Raw genomic sequence first — 17453 nt, forward strand, 5'->3', positions numbered from 1 at the left:
CTTTGTGGCCCAAAATGAAGCCACTTACGCTCCGGGGGCTACCTGACGGAGACTGCAGGGTGGTTGCTGTTTCAGCAGCAATGCTGTCCCACTATTGGGATGGCATCACCAGCAGTAACTGCAAATGAGCAGCACTATTAGCTACCTCCAACCCAACCTGGCTAGTTCACAGTGCAGAGCAGCAAAGGCTAACCTGAGCTAACCAGTGAGACCACAGGGTGGGCAGTGGGCACCATGTTTCCGCATGTTGGCAGGGCTAGCTGTCTCTCTGTCAGAGAAGCCAACAGAAAATAAGATTTTTTTTTTTTTTTTAAAAAAAGCAAGATATTTACTTCACAACACAATAAAATTGTACTACCTGTCATTTTGTGTTTTTTACTTAAAGGTCAGGGTATCGAAAGTAAACTAACATACCTACACCAGACTGCAAGACACTAAGGGTTTGTCCCTGGACCCCCCCTTTCATGTGCCCCCCACAATATTTAAACGAAACCTACACCCTTGCATCCAGCTATACCTCTCACCTCTTAGTGTGTCATACTCAGTTACTGTTGAACATACTGCAGATCAAAGCCATGAAAAGTAGATGCCTGTGTTCCTGTGAGAAGCCTCAGATTGAAATGCCGGAGCTCTTATTGCAGTAAACAAATTCAAGTGATGTTTGATCAATAATTCAAAGCAAAGATGAAATTCTCAAATGGTGAGGAGCCAGATTGCTCACCACCCACCTCAGCTGGACCCATCCCAGCAGATATTACTTTAAATTTCATCATCCAGCGCTCTCTGTCTGTCTGTCTGTCTGTCTGTCCGTCCGTCCATCCTGTGCTCGTGTGCCTGTCGGATGCAGCCAGCTGTAAGGTTGGCTGGCTCATGTGAACACGCTGGGCTGCGCTCTGTATAGTAACATGTAGTGGTGTGACATTAACATGCATGGCTGGGCTCCTCCTTGGCTCTCCTCCACGTCTTCATCGCCCACTCACTGCATCCCATCTCCATCCCTCCCTCCCTCCGCTCACATGTTTTTAACTGCATCCCTGTTCTCCATCTTTCTCTGTCCATCCCCTTGCCATCTTGTTTGCACCCCCCTTTCTCCTTCACCCCCTGCTCTTCCCTCCTCAGCATCCTTCCCTCTCCTCCCTCCTCTCCATCCTTCCAACCACCTGATCCATTCCTCGCCTTACCCCCCCCTCCCTATTCCCAGAGCCCCTCCCTCTCTTCCTCGCTTTCCTTTCTCCACACACACACACACACACACACACACACACCCATCCCGCTGGTCTTTGAGGCTGCTGCTGCTGTTACGCAACGCTGCTCCCCAGTGTGTCGATGTGATCATTACGCAACATCTCCTACTCCTCTGGAATACTGATGAGCAGCAGGACCGAGGCGAAGAGGGGACAGTGAAAACAACAAGGCGAATGAAAAGTGTGATCATGTTATGTGTGTGTGTGTGTGTGTGTGTGTGTGTGTGTGAACGTGTGCATCAAGGAGGAGCTAAAGGATGAGGAAGACGTCTCCAGTCGTCCACCAAACTGTGCTTTCTTTTGTTGTCTATTGTTTCTTTGTCTCCCAGCACCAGTGTGCCTCCCGTTAAAGCTGCTGCAGCTGCTCGATGACTCAAGCAAGGTCAAGCAAAGAGCCCCACATGTCATTAAATCCCAATTTATTTAAATTGCATGATACAAGATACAGTTAGGACATGGTACTGCAGTTGCATGTATCCCATACATGATTAAAGACAATACAAAAACACCTAACAAAAACATATATGTTTATATAAAAAGAGAAAGTAAAGCAAAAACACCACATAACAAACAAAACGTTAAAAATCAATAGACTTTTAAATATTTTTTTCTTCTTCCTCAGGAGTATTGTAGCTACTTTGAATAGCAAACAAGGACGCTGTGTCATTGATGTGCAGCACCCAAAAAGCCAGTGCCAACAGTTTCAGGCCAGAAATTTGTTAAATTTGTGTTAAAAGATATGACATAATAACATTCCTTTACTTTCCTTTATTAGTTGCAGAGAACAGCAGAATGACTGTGGTAAACATTAACAATAAGAGAAAGCAAGAAAGCGCAGCTGGTTTTGGTGTATCAATACTGCAGAAAATAAGTACTGAAACCGTTTTAAATATTCAGAATCAATACGAATCGATAAACTGATATATTTGACAACGCTAGTTCGGATGTAGACACTATTTTGCACCATCTAAAGGTAAAGGAAACAATAGAGCTCTCAAACATGCGCCACCTGCAGGCAGAGTGGTACAACTACAGTTTTTCGTACAGGTTTTGTGCATTACGCAAAATATTTGACATGAGAATTAACGATTTTAGTTGTCCCGACACATCTATGTTTACTGGCTTCACTCTGGGCATGTCAATTAATGCTTTCATGCTCAATTCTCTAATGATGTAGTGCCCGATGAAGCTTAATTTTAAGTCATAAATGGAGGTTACAGTTACTGAATTTTCCTCTGAAACAATTGTTTTAATTTCTACTAACAGCAGAAGAAGCGTTGAATAAAAGAACACAAGAAGAAAACAGGTGCTTCAATTAAAATAGAGATTGCTACTGTGTGCAGAACTATAAACAATCTTGATTTGTGTCCTCTAAAAGACCGTCTTAGCCTGTACCTTTCGTTAATTTGGTTCAAAATTAACCAAGAATTTGCATCCATCGACCACAGTCAACGCCGAGTTTGAATGTCAATGCAACATAAAACACGTTGCTAGGTAATGTCTCACACTACACCATCAGGAAACTGGAACAAACACAGAGCCTATCGAGAAAAACACAAAATCACTGACTGATCCAGTGTACTGTATCTAGATATAGATCAATCTTATATAGTAAATAGAAAACAATCCACACAGTGATCAAAAGATGCTGTTTTCAGCTGACGTTTGCCCCAAGGTCAAGCACTGGCTGCACAGGGATAGGTGGCGCCATTATGCAAGTCATAAACACAGGACATCACAGCAAAGATGTTCTGCTTCTCTTCTTTTGACAGAACTGTACAATAGACCACCGACCTCCCCATCAAAAACATATCTAGTTTTCAGTGATGGTTTACAGACATAAGTACACTTGGTGTAAAATATTCAAGAAAAAACAAAACAAAAGACAAGTTGACAGGGTTTCATGCATTAGGATCCTAGACTACAGAGGATCTAAACTGGAAGCACAAATGACTTTGGGGGCATTTTCTATTTAGTACATCATAGCAATTTTACATACAACATCATCACTGAAATAAAACGAGCATTATATAACAGAGTATTATTGCCACATTTATTTTTCTTTCCAAGATTACGGTGATTATGAGCACAAGCCGACTGATCGCAAAATGTGCATCAGCCAAAGACACTTGAGATATAGAGTCCCATAACAGTCTGTAATGTATTTACTAATTTAGACACAGCCAGTTTAGCAAAAAATAAAAAGAACTATAAACTCGGAGTTTTGCCAAATGGAACTAAGCTGCTTTTTATGTGCTCTCTGTTTCAACCAACACCACTTTGTAGCCCTACGGAACGCTTAACCATTCAAAACAGGAAGTGTTGGATGAGGTAAATAAGAGTGTGCCCTCTCCTTTGAGAGTTAGACACATGCTGTGTGTGTGTATAGAGAGGAAAAAAAATCCCATAAAACTATATAAATCTGTTTTTAAAACAAACATCCAAAAACACAGTTTACCCATTGATTTCCCTGCATTGGTTTCGTTACAAGTATTGTTCCTCAGAGGAAATAATTATCTGACATATTGTTGTACATCACAATCAACAGATGCATTATTACCATCAGAATAAATACAGCACTCATTGACTATTTGGCAAATATAAGGAATAGTATTGGGTTAATAAAGACATGGTCAGAATCCCTGTCTGAGGGAATAAAGACCATGAGACAATCATTTATTTACAAGGATTAGAAGCAGTCAACTTTGGGCCTGGCTAATGTTTTCTCTTTTTAAAAATCAATCCAGCCATCACTACACCGAGACCGGGCAGGCAGTGGCTCTAGCACCCTCTACCTGCGGTGTGCAGTAAAATAAACAACCCTACGCATTAACATACCCCTCCACCAGTGAGGGCCCTGGAGATCATCACACGTTACACCTTCAAAAAGGAACCGACAGAAAAAAACTCTTCATTTTAAAATATCTTTTTAAGGAAACCCAAAGTCTTTGATAAAATCTTGTGTGAGGCTCTGGAAGCTGATCTGAGGTTAGTAGAAAAGCAAACTACATCACAGTAGCTTTAAATTTTAGGTCATGCATGTTTTTTTTCCCTAATACGCTACTGTGTCTCCCGTTGTGGTGGTAAATAACGTCTGCCACCACTATAATCTGTTTTTAAGAGAAAGTGCAAAAATGGATTACACACGGATACACGCACATATCTATGTGGTGCAGGGAGATGACTATATATACAAAGTTTTTGTGTGCGCAGAGGCGTGCATGTGGGTTACAAGAAGGAAGAACTGTGACTGAATCACACCACTAATCTGTTTCTCCTCTGCCGACCTGAGGTCTGTGCCTCCGCTCTCTTCAGGCTGGAAGTACCGCTTTGAATCTGCCTCCTTTATCCCGTCTGTCTCTCTCCTGCCCTGCCGTGAGTTAACGAACATCCTTCATCTGAGCCTCAGCCGGAGTATTTTTAAAGGAAGTACAGACACAAACATGAGTGCAACACAAGGAAATGTGAGGGGCGGCATGTGTGCACCGTTCTAAATACAGGACTTCTAACTGACGTTACTCGATCATGCTTTGGTCCACTAAGAAGAAGTGCTGTGCAGTGATAAAAACTGATTTGTGTAAGTATTTAAAAGCCTGTGATTCTTTTGTACCAGTCTGCTCTTTGCTTATTTCCTGACTTTCTTGAGACCGTCTTAAGACAGATCAGATTTATCCATGTGTGTTTGACCATGGGAGTGTCCACAATTGTCCCCTTCCTCTCTGAGTGTAGGAGCCAGGCGCTCTCCACAGGCCTTCCTGTGACCACCGCTCACCTCATGTCTCACCGCCTGCCAGTGTGCATCCGAAACTCCAGCATCGAAACAACGGCTGGAGCATGACACAGTGACTGGAGGTCAGCAAAGACGACAGTGCAAATTTAGATTCCCTTGGTGTTTGTGTCTGTGTTGAATTCTGCGGGGAAGGGAGTTCAGCTTTTTGTCTCATTGATTACGTCGTGGGTTTTGTTCTGAGTTCTTTACAGTGGGCCATACTTCGCCTCATACCGGGTCAGGATGTTCTTGCAGCGGCCACAGTCCTTCCGCAGCTCGGCTACTTGCTGCCGCAGCGCAGCGTTTTCCCGCTCCAGGAAGGAGGCGCGCACTGTGATCTGGTTCTCCTTCAGCCGCCGTGCGTCGCGAGAACGCTTTGCTGCCACGTTGTTCTTCTTTCTCCTGGACCAGTATTTGTCATCCTGAGGGCAACAGGAGAAGCACAGTTGAACATAACCAACATTAGTGAGGGATTTGAAACAAACGAACATCTGTGTAGTGAAAACATCCCCCACATCTTTGATCTCTAATCCACAGGCCACCACTCTGTTTGCTTTAATCTTCACCAGAGCTGACCACAACAACTGCAATCACACTTAATCATTCTGTCAGGGTCAAAACTATTGTACAAAATTGTACACCAACTGTATCTATTGAAGGGTAACTCTGGTATTTTTCAGCCTGGACCTTATATTCCCATGTTTTTGTCTCTAAGTGACAATGACAATATTTGAAACTGGTCCACTATTGAGCGAGAGGGCTGCAGCTAGCAGCTGCAAAACACTGTAATGTAACCACTAGGGGTGGTCGCACACTGTCAATTTACGTCCGCTAAAAGAGCTTTTATTTGCCACTGACAGGCTCAGATTGTTATTCTAAGTGTCTGACACATTATGGAAAGGATCCCTTCAGAGATAGACCTCTTAGTTATAGAGTAAGATCCTTTTTGTTTAACCAGAAACAGCCCTGAAATCGTCATTGCCAAAAACCCACCAGACTCCATTTCAATAAACAGTGATTTAAGCATGTACAGAGACAGCATGTTTTCACACCTAACTGGGTGAATCAAGGATTATTTCAATTAAACCAGAGTTGATGGTTGTTCAGACAGTGAAAAGACAAACCAAGATGGTTTTTCTGAGGTTTATTTTGTCTCTGTCGACTTTGAATGAAGCGTGTTTTGCAATGATAAAATTACTGTTTATTTAAATGGAGTTTGGCAGGTTTGGCGTTAAAGATTTCACAGTTGTTTCTGGTAAAGCAAAAAGTATCTTACTCTTTAAGAAAGTGTCTATCTCTGTAGAGATCCTTTCCATAATGTGTCAGACACTTAGAATAGCAATCTGATTCTGTCAGTGACAAAAACAAGCACTGTTAGTGGATGTAAATGGAAGGCGCGAACATGCCTCGAGTGCATCTGCCATCTGCAGCCCTCTGTCAATACTGGACCAAGCTCAAAAACCGTTGTTCCTATTGGTAACTTAGACACAGAAACATGGGAAAATGGGGTCCAGGTTGAAAAAAGTTACCCTTTAATGAAGCAAACTAAAATAATACAATAATAAGTCTCCCATTCATCAGTTGCTAACAGTTTGCAGCTTTCAAACAAAGTGTTTCTTTGGTGCTCAATAGACACTGCACATATGTTTAAACTAACCCACCTTCTGCTCATCAGGAACAAACACCTTCTTGGCCTTCTTGATCATCGGCTGTGGTTTCAGCTCCTCCTCAGAGAACTTGTGTTTGCGCGGGTTGAACAGCTCTCCCCCCGGCACGCTGGACAGGACCAGGTCTGTGGGGTCCGGCTGGAAGTTAATGTCCACCTCAATGGCATCTGGGTCGATGGGGGAGGGCGTGTTGCGCTCTGCGGGGCTGCGATCTGTGGGGATGGAGAGACAAAGTAAACTTGGATACATGAGAGGCCGCAAAATGACACAGTGGGGATTAAGTGACAGTGGGGTGTATGTTACACATGTTTAGACAGACTTTTTGAGCTCATGGCACACAGTGTAAAATGACCTTTTCGCCTCATTAGATGTGTAAAGAGCAATATCAGGACTTACACTTTTTAAGTGACTGAGCCCTAATATTGTTGATTATAGTTTATCAATAAACAATTATAACTTTAGTATACTAAACAGAAAATACCAAACACTTGCAGGCTACTGTCAGTCAAACAAAACAAGCAGCTTTAAGACACGACTTTGGTACAGTGATAGACCTGATACTCAGCTTGCTCTGCCCGGGGGCCACTTTTGCAAAACGACAGAAGGTCAGGGGCCAGCTTCTAGGATTTGAGGACATAAGGGGCTTAGACCCGACCTCTGTCAGGCCGTCTGGGGAATCCTCCCCTGACACTTTTTGACAATCAAGCTGTATTTTGTAATTGTAATTTAAATGCATTCTGGCACCTTTCAATCAATTTATTTTCATTTGTGGATTAGAAAATGGGCGGCAGGTCACCCAGCACCCGATAACGAACCATAAACTGAGTATCACTGAATTGGTTCCTGTTCACTTCCTGTCAGCTGCCAAGGAAAACTACCTACAGTGGAGGATTTTTTATGGTTTCCTCGTTCCTTGTTCCTTTTGCACACTGTTATCCAAAACAGTACAAAGATCCTGTAAAACATCACCGCTCTGTGAGGCTCATAGTGTTCAGTATTTAACTCTGTGGGAATGTTTGAGGCTGTGGCTGTGGTTCGAGTGTTTTGGAGTGTGCACTGTAATTCCTTTCTCTTCTTCCCAGACTGGGTTTTAAAACAATGACATGTCTTTCCTGATGTACTGTAATGTCATTTTTTAAAGGAAAATTTAATGGCTGCATGTTGGGCTGGGCAATATATGGATATATATCCTAAGTGTTGTCTTTTCCTGGTTTTAAAGGCTTCATTACAGTGAGTTGGTGTAATTTTCTGAACTTATTAGACTGTTCTATTATTTGCCTTTACCCACTTAGTCATTATATCCACATTACTGGTGACTATTCGTCACAAATCTCGTGTAAATATTTTGTGAAAGCATCAAGAGTCAACCCTGCATAATCGCTCCAATATCAACAGGTATCTGGTCAAAAATATTTGGGCGTCTGTGTGTCTGTGTGATACACTGATTTCTGATTGTAGCTGAATTTACAGCTGTTCATATGAGCTTATGATTTTCTCAACAAAGCAGTGACAATGTCTGCATTTGGTTTAGTTTTAAGGCTTGGAGATACAAGGTTTTCACAGGTCGCAGTGGCGTATAGTGGACCGGCATGCTGGCGACAGGCCAAACACAAAGTTATAGCATGGGCTCAAAGGTCAGGTTTAAACTGTGTGTCTACGTGTTCAATGTTAATGTTACGCCAGCACCTACAAGGGTAGAACGACTAATAGTACACCTCTATTTATTGACTGTTTTATTCTGTCTCAACATTTATTATTAAGTATTTATTGCTTTTATTGGTATGTTTTCTTTAATCATTTTCATCTCTATTTCTCATTATCATCCGTCTTCTCTCTGATGTTATTTTGTTTAATTTCACCTTAATTTTTGTGTTGCCTTCACTACTGTTTGGCTTCTATTGTTGTATTACCACTGAGGTATCTTGCTTCAGCTTTAGAGGGACACCTTTAACCAAATTTAGGACAGATTTTTGGACAAATCATGTTATACTTATTTAAGCATCACAGGTTAGCATTGCAGACAAGTAGTATATATGTGGTCTTGTGCAGAGCTAAGTGTTCTGTAGGAATATGGTGATTAGAGTCAGTTAAGTCAACAGCTAAGTGTGAATATGAAGTAAAATGACAGTATTATAGTAGTTTTGTTTGGTTTACAGTTGTTAAGACCTAAAAAAAATCAAGTTTAAGACTGTTTTAAGGCCTTATTGTAGACACAAAGATGAGGACAAGGACCTGTAGACACTCTGTATTCAGCTTCTGTATACAGAGTTCAAGAGTCTCAGCCAGCAGGAACTGTTTTGCTTAAACGATTCAGTCTAACAGTAATGGGGGAACTTAAAAACAAACAGGAACAAATAATGAAAGTCAATGGGAGTTATCTGAAGTATCATAAAGAGGAACTGCACAATGACACATCCACAAAGAGTATAATAAAAATATATTTGTCACCTGTTTTCTTCTCTGTCACTTCTGCTGTCGCCTCCTCAGGCTCCTCTTCTTGTCCTTCCTCCTCTTCCTCCTCCTCCTCCTCCTCCTCCTCTTCCTCTAGTTTAGCTGGTTGTAACGTGGTGACGGTCACCGTTTCCTCTGGGTCTGAGGTGACCGTGGAGGTGGCGGAGACAGAGGGGGAAGCTGCTGAGGTGGGGACAGTGGCTTCAGCCTCAGCAGCATCAGCAGCAGGAGGAGAAGTAGTAGCAGCAGGAGTAACCTTGGGGACGGATTTGCCTTTGACTCCCACTGAGGCCAGCGTCTTCTGCAGCTCCTCCTCCTCCAGGCTCACGGGGATCCCGTTCTCCAGGAGGAACTCATCCAGGTCCATGTACTCCAAGTGGAAGGTCTCCCCATCGTAGGGGATGGTCTTCTCCCAAATGGCCGGGGTCAAGGAGGCTGATACGCCTCCGCCACCACCACCGCCACCGCCGCCTCCTCCTCCTCTGGAACCTCCACCAGCACTGGCTGCTCCGGCCCCGCCTCCCTCCACATCCTCAGATGAGCACAGCTTCTCTTTCTCTATTTCTGCATTAAAGACACGAGGGGAACAGTGGTTAAAGAAATGTTTTCCGTGTGTGCACATGCCAACCCTGGTCCCCTCGGAGAGGCTCAGACAGGTGCACGCACAGGGACGCATAATTAGTGGATGCAAAGAGGCAGGGTGGAGAGAGGGGGGTGTGGCAGTGTGCAAAAATTAATCAATTAAAAAAGAGGATTTACATCAAATTAGCCTGTCAGTGAGTTTTAAAGTGGATGGAAAGATGGAATAAAAGGCAGACTGAGGCTTCAGGGACGAGGACAGAGCGCCTGCCTGCTCCACACATGCACCACCACAACACAAACCACCACCACACACACTCGGGACCAGATAACACAACACTAGTGTGTGCGTTTGAAAGCCAAACACCGCCTTTATCTCTGAGTGTCTTCCCAGTGTGCGTGCGCTGTGTGGAGAGCAGCACAGAGGAGTTGGAACTTTCTGTTCTTTTTATGTTTCCTCGCAGCCTCACATGAAACTGGCTCCGTGCAACATATGGCACATCCGTCCTAATCCGGTTTATTTACCAACCATAATGTCATCCAATTGCAATTAACGCCGCATGGCACAGATGTGATTACGCACATTTTGTTGCATGTATAAACAAACTTGTGGTTCACAATGCAGAGACAAACGGAAGCGCTCTGTGTGTGTGTGTGTGTGTGTGTGTGTGTGTGTGTGTGTGTGTGTGTGTGTGTGTCTTACCGTCCTCGCCTTCCTCCAGGATGTTAGGAGGAGGGATGTCCATGATCTTCTTCAACACAAACGGAAAGGACTTCTGCGGAGCCGCTGTAACGACGGCACCGCTCGGCTTGAGCGCTGATTTGCCTGACATTGTTCCCTGCTACGCTGCGAGCACACCGGGGCGATGTTCCCTAACGGTACCGAGCCTCCTCTTCCGCCTCCTGCACCGGGATGCAACAGGATCTCTCACACACGCGCGGATCTCCCTTTGTTTTCACTGACGGTGCCGATTTCAGGCCTGTTTGTCAATATCTTTAGGATGCAAAAACAACACTACACAAGCCCCTTGTTCTCTGTGCCCACCGAGCGCTCATGTTGGATATTCATGAGTCGCGTGCCCCGCCTGTTTGTGGAATAGTAGAAGCTGATTGGCTGACAGTGCTGTCTGTGTGAATGTGTACGGGCGCTCCTCTTTGTCTGTGTAGTGGCTCTGTGGCTGCTCATTGGCTGCACTCTCCACATGGAGATCAGTTCTTTATATAGAGAGGTATGTACAGTACATATGTGCACCATAGTAGGAACATACAGTCTCGTGCATGCTGCATATGAATCCAAAATATATAAATAATATAAATAATCACAGCGCGCGCACACATCCTGCAGGGAGCATCCAATCTTAATCACCTGCACACCTCTATCATGACCACACATTAACCTTCACACACACACACACACACACACACACACACACACACACACACAATAAAATACAATGGAGTGAGCTCGTGCATCCTTCCCTCCCTCAGTCCTGCACAAGGAGACACTCGTGGCAAAACACGTGCCCTCCGCCTCCATCCTACTCACGTGAAAGTACAATCTGTCGAGGGGCGTGGCTTCACATCTTTAGCACGTGTGGGCCAAGGCGAGCTGGAGCGGGCGCGCGCTCGTTGCTGGAACAGCTGTCACGGGGACCCAAAAGGTAACTGAGTGCATATTTATCACCTGACAATAACACCACCTCGTGTCTTTAAGATACATTACCACCTTTTGGTTCTACCTCCTGAAAAAACTACAATGTCTCGACATCCCAAAACTACATTTTAAAATAAAATAACCCTCTAAATTTAACTTTTGTTTCTTTTGTGTGCACGTGCTCCTATCGTTTATACTCTCTATGCCACCCATCATTTCACCCAACCGTTATTATAATATATTTTTATTCTTCTAATAATGACATTTTTCCACATCAAACGCTACAAAGCGGAAATCTCACGTTTCCGTGCACGCGCTGCTCCGTTGCGCGCCACAGTGAGCGCGCGAGCAGGATGTTTAGTTTCAGGAACACGATGTTCAAACCGCAAAAACACCCCACCTTCCCCACTAATCTCTTATTTGTCCTCACAGACTCACCACAGTGGCCACACGGTAAACAAAGTGGAGCTGGTCCAGCACAGAGGAGACCAGTTAAACCTCTGCAGCTGCGGCTGCTCCATCACTGCATGCACTGTTTGCATTCCTGTCCTATCTCCTGATGGTGCAATAGGTGGAGGAAACACCAATGTGAAACTTGTGAAACAAACCATGCAAAGATTTTAACATTTCCCTTGATTTAATAATTGAAAGTGTTGATGACGGGGTAATATCCTGCATACATAGAGCCAGTGACCGGCAAACATCCCTTGTGGTTCACCCATGTTACACCACTATCCGAGAATACTGTGTGACACCCCATGACTGTATGACTGTCAGCCACAGCACCACACACGAGAACCAACCAAACTCTACAACAGCATCTAAAAAAAAAACACTTGTCTTTTTACATGCATCTTGTCTCAGTCACTCTGAACAGCCGGTTCACACTTTCATTTCCAGTAGATTACTGTAATGCTCTTTTTTGCTGGACTGACAAAGCTTCTTCAGACTGCAGCAGCAGAGTTTTAAGAAAAACCAAAAGGTCTGATCACATCACTCCTATTTTATCTTCTCTTCACCGTCTCCCAATAAAACAAGTCTTAGGTTAGGTTAGGCTGTGAAGCTGCGCCTACTCAGGGCAACAAAAAAGTTTATCTTGGGTGCTTCGGTACAATGGACAATCAAGAGAGGATGGCAGGAGAAATATCCACACACCTGTTTAACTGAGCTGGACAGCCACAGAAAGGTTCCCAGGCTGAGATCAGTGCCAAAAAATAATAAAGTCAATTTATTCAGACTATCCGTGCACAAAAAGAAGAGTGCTCAATGTGCAAAAAATAATAATGTAACATATCAACTACATTAATAATGAATCATTTATTTGATCTAGCTCTAAGAGACGGCACATCAGAGGAGGAGAGAGTTCCTTTTACAGCACCTGAGGATTACAGCACCTGTTTTTATGAAAAACCCTCTTGATTATTTTGATCTGAGGACCCTTAGGGACTAAAGAAATATAATAACTTTCAAGGTCATCGAGGAATGGACACATAATTTGACTTCAGAGGTAGGGAGTCACCACCTTCTTTTCATCTCTCTTGTTTACCATGCCGGTAAATCTGAATGAATTATTCTTTGGTGCTCATGGTTTCAGTAAAATTAATTTAATGACTCGATTAAGGAGAATGTAATCGAGCTAACAATATGTAGCATCCAATGTTAACTCAAGTGGGTAGCCGACAATCTATTTTCTACATCCAAAGATCTTCTCTAAAAATGAATCACTTGGCAGCCAGCCCAGGCCTCTAATTGGGACAGGCCTTTTTTTGTCAAAATGTGTCGCCACACCGGGTTAGTAAAAGGGACTGGGCGTTTAATTGAAGTTTTATGGTATTTTTAATCTAAGAGTGCTCATACTGCAATCCAGACTTGTCATTTAGTTTGCATACTGACTGTTTGGAGTTTATTTTGTCAAGTAAGAACACAATAAAACTGTTTTACAAATGTGTTACATAGCTTGAGACTCCCTCTTTGAGAGAATGATGAATATTATGGTGGTCATGTGGCGGGGGTAACTGGGTAAGTGTGACATTGAATCATGTGTGGTACTGCACCTGTACTTGTGCAAAAAAAGAAAAAAATCACAGTATACAAAGCTGACAATCCTTGCTATTTGGTAAATATGCTGCAGAACTTGTTGGGAAACAAGAAAAGCCTTGGGCTCAGATTTGCTGTTTACAGTGCAAAACATGCAAACATAAGCACGTTTCAGTGCCCTCTACTGTCGGTTCACATCGATGGAGACACTGTGCTCATGGAGCAGCTCAGATAGGAGGCGGCCTTGAGGTCCAGCATGAAGGTTTTGTTTATGTACTGCATCAAGGATCAATTAATCGAAGCAGAACACCAGAGCAGCACCATGCTGCCAATATATTTAAGTTTACAACATGAGTATTTCTGCATGTGTTTAAAGACAAATCATTTCACAGATGTACCAAAAACTAGAGGTCAGTTCATTCTTTCTGCCAGAGGTCAGATGCCAGGGTGAGTGCCCCTCTGTCTGTTTGTCTATTCCCATCAACCCTGCTATGACCCCTCCAAGACTTAAAACATCCATCCGTTTTCATCCGCTTATCCGGGGATGGGTCGCAGTGGCAGCAGGCCAAGCAAAGTACCCCAGACGTCCCTCTCCCCAGCGACATCTCCCAGCTCCTCCTGGGTCCTCCTCTCTAAGGCTGAGCCCAGCCACCCCACAGATGAAACTCATTTCGACCGCTTGTATCCGCGATCTCATTTTTCCGTCACTACCCAGAGCGTTAGACAGACTTTACACAGCCATGTCCACATTTTTAATTTGCATTCCACCAGTTTAGAGACAAATTTAGTCAGTGAATGCAACCTATTTTAATTCATGAAATATGTTAGAAGCATAGTAAAATAGCATAGTAGCAAAGCAATGTTTCCAGTGCTATTAAAGGTCACTTCCACTTGGATGTGACAGTCTGATTGTAGACAGTAAGCCGACCATGATGCACTAACTGTCTGCAGGAGTGTCGCCATTATCACATGTGATCTGGTTCAATTACAGCTGGAGGCCTCTGTTGGATGTCACTTCTCCTCACTGTCACTCCAACTGTCAGCTATCGAGTAAAAATGCCCAAAACAAGAATCTAACTAAAAAAAGCAAGTAAGCAAGAAAGTCTACAAGATGAGCAGAGTGCACAAAGACTCTAATGATGTGATGAAACCATGAGTGAGGAGTGTTTCAGTGTTGTTGCATCAGCTGCAGGCTTCTGTATTGTGACTGCACTGTGAAACAGCAGCACACACACAGTCTGCTGACTTAATACAGCTCGCTAGTTTTGGCCACTTATACCACATTTTGAGTCATCGGAGGAGACGGACCACCGGCTCAAACTTGCAACAGGTTTAATTTGAACGTACAACCATGGTCACCTTTACTACAGTAATCAGTACAATGAGTGTGTTTACATGGACATGAATTAAGCGTTTATGATTGGGTGTTTGGAGTACCCTGTTTATGTGTTTATGCGTGTAAACACCATATTCCGTTACTGAGAAACCTGAACATGCTAGCTGGAGTACTCTGAAAGAAACTGGGATGTACAAATTAGTTAATTCATTAGGCAGCAGAATGGCCACTGCTTGGATTATTATCACCAGTGATGTTGTGAGTGGTCCAGGTGAAGGTAATTTATGCCTCCTAACATACTGTTCGTAGTTTAATCCAGTGGTTCTCAGCCTTTTTTGTGTCAAGGGCCCATTAAACTGATAAAAAAAATAGGTCATGGGCCCCCATTTGATATGATTTCACTTCAGGGACCTCTTTCTGAAAATATTTTTGGTAGTTAGATATGATTAAGAGCAGAATTTCTCCTGTTGTCATCTACAGTTGATGAGATAATACCCTCCTGAGACCCTGCGTCCTCTTATGAGGGCATCACATTTTGGGTTTACTTGATCCTTTACTTCATTTGACGTAACTTGACCTGTCGTCCTTGTCCGTGGACACTTTTTTGTGCCAACTAGTGCTAGTGAGAGCACAATACAATACTCCATGTAAAAACAAAATGGCAGCCATCTTTGCCAAGTCAGTCTGCAGCTGATCCCGACACAAAAGTGGACGGGGTAAAACCCTGATCAGATTATATGGTTGAAACTTGTTTACGTCTTATTAATAATGTTTATAGTTATGGCAACAAATTTGACCATTTGAAGGGGCTTTGAATTTGATCTTAGCAACAGTAACAAGCTAAGACACTGTTAATTAGGAAGTACTCCTTTAAAGACATTAGGACTTAGGCTGAATTTATACATCTGCGTTGAATCGACACCGTAGCTACGGCGTAGGCTCCATGTTGACGTAGACCCTACCCCGTAACCTGACTTGCAGACCTTCAGCTTCATATGAGCAGAGGAAATCTCCACTCATCGCTAGGCTAATTTATACAATGTAAAATGCCATAGGCTTGTGCTAATAACGTTAGCATGTTGGATTTGTTTGGAAAACGTGTTTATATAAGACAGTTGTTTTGTTGGTGAACCTTGTGAGTTGTAATGGAGCCAAACTATGTGCCGTTACCTTTGTTAAATGTTGCTGTTGTCCCTGGTTTTATACGAGAATAGGGAAAGATAGCTAGCTACTAGGTTAATTTATACAACGTAAAATGCCATAGGTTTGTGCTAATAACGTTAGCATGTTATATTTGTTTGGAAAATCTGTTGAGTATAAGACAGTTGTTTTGTGAGTGAACCTTGTGAGTTGTAATGGAGCTCAATTATGTACTGCTACCTTTGTTAAATGTTGCTGTTGTTCCTGGTTTTATACGAGAAGAGGAAAAGATAGCTAGCTGCTAGGCTAATTAATACAATGTAAAGTGCCATAGGCTTGTGCTAATAATGTTAGCATGTTGGATTTGTTTGGAAAACGTGTTTATATAAGACAGTTGTTTTGTTGGTGAACCTTGTGAGTTGTAATGGAGCTAAATTATGTACTGCTACCTTTGTGAAATGTTGCTGTTCAGACTGGTTTTGTATGAGAAGAGGAAAAGGTCGCTAGCTGCTAGGCTAATTTATACAATGTAAAATGCCATAGGCTTGTGCTAAAACATTAGCATGTTGTATTTGTGGGGAAAATGTGTCCAGATAAAGACAAGTGTTTGTCTGTGAATGCTGCGAGTTATAGTGAAGCTGATTTGTGTACTTGTGTTTGAAATTGTCTCTATTAAGCCATGTTTAATGTGTGTTTAATGTGTTTTTAACGTGTGTTTAATGTGTGTTTTGAATCAACTAAACTTTACAGCACTTCACAGAAACCTCCACCGCCGACTAGTGTTTTAGAGGTGTAACTGCAGAGTGACACAGACACACCAACGCACAAGTTTGAATGCTCACATTCAACATATCGTATCTTACATATCGTTGACAATATTCAGGTTTTTTTTTTTTATATAATTACTGGCTCCTACTGATCCCAAATAGCTGAAATAATTTAAAATGCATACCAACCAAACGTTTGGGTCTCAGGAGGAGGATAATGGAGGAAGTGGAATCTATGATCAGAATATTCACTCTCACACACTGGGCTCACTTTCATAGTGAATTACAAGAGCCCGCAGACTCCTGATTGAGAACCACTGGTTTAAATTGCATAGGTTAGTGTGTGGATCATATGCTTAGCAGAATAAATCCAACAGTACATTTCCCATTTCCATAAGCAACATCAAATTGCACGTACAACACTTTACAGTATATGAAAACAGCTGCAGCAAGTTTCAAGGCTGTCTGTCGGCTTTATAAATCACGAGACAATATTCTTACCGGTGTCATCAAAGGCAGGGAAGGAGAAGGGATAGTCAGCCAGGGACTTGAGGAGATCAGGAACATCGCTCCTATCTCCAAAGAAGATTTGGTTAGCAGTTGACATGATGACCGACCCGTGAAGAATCTAGTGATGTCTGACAGAGAAACGCTCAAACTGTGACTCAGCACCTGACTTCAGTCACTTCTAACCAACTTTGCAGCAACTCACATCACGGGGACGTCTCCATGTGTCCAAACAACTTGTATTCTAATGAGGAAGCGGAGCCACGCCCCTCGGATGATGCTGATTTGACGAGCGCTGGGCA

The 17453-nt window shown here is 43.0% G+C and overlaps 1 protein-coding gene across 2 annotated transcripts; it reads right to left on the reverse strand.

The window, feature by feature from the left end:
- Nucleotides 1-1646: 1646 nt before the first annotated feature.
- On the reverse strand, nt 1647-17385 carry tefb (TEF transcription factor, PAR bZIP family member b). Of its 2 annotated transcripts, none has more exons than XM_049560384.1 (4): nt 17146-17385; nt 9129-9695; nt 6675-6892; nt 1647-5435 (listed from the first exon to the last, which is right to left on the reverse strand). In XM_049560384.1, the coding sequence occupies exons 1-4, from the start codon at nt 17249-17251 to the stop codon at nt 5220-5222; spliced, it is 1107 nt and encodes a 368-aa protein (XP_049416341.1). In that variant the 5' UTR covers nt 17252-17385; the 3' UTR covers nt 1647-5219. The 2 variants fall into 2 exon arrangements, with proteins under 2 accessions (XP_049416341.1, XP_049416340.1); XM_049560383.1 differs by lacking the exon at nt 17146-17385 and adding an exon at nt 10414-11119.
- Nucleotides 17386-17453: the final 68 nt, after the last annotated feature.

This window comes from Epinephelus fuscoguttatus, linkage group LG19 (assembly GCF_011397635.1).
Source record: "Epinephelus fuscoguttatus linkage group LG19, E.fuscoguttatus.final_Chr_v1".
Classification (NCBI taxonomy): Eukaryota; Metazoa; Chordata; class Actinopteri; order Perciformes; family Serranidae; genus Epinephelus; species Epinephelus fuscoguttatus.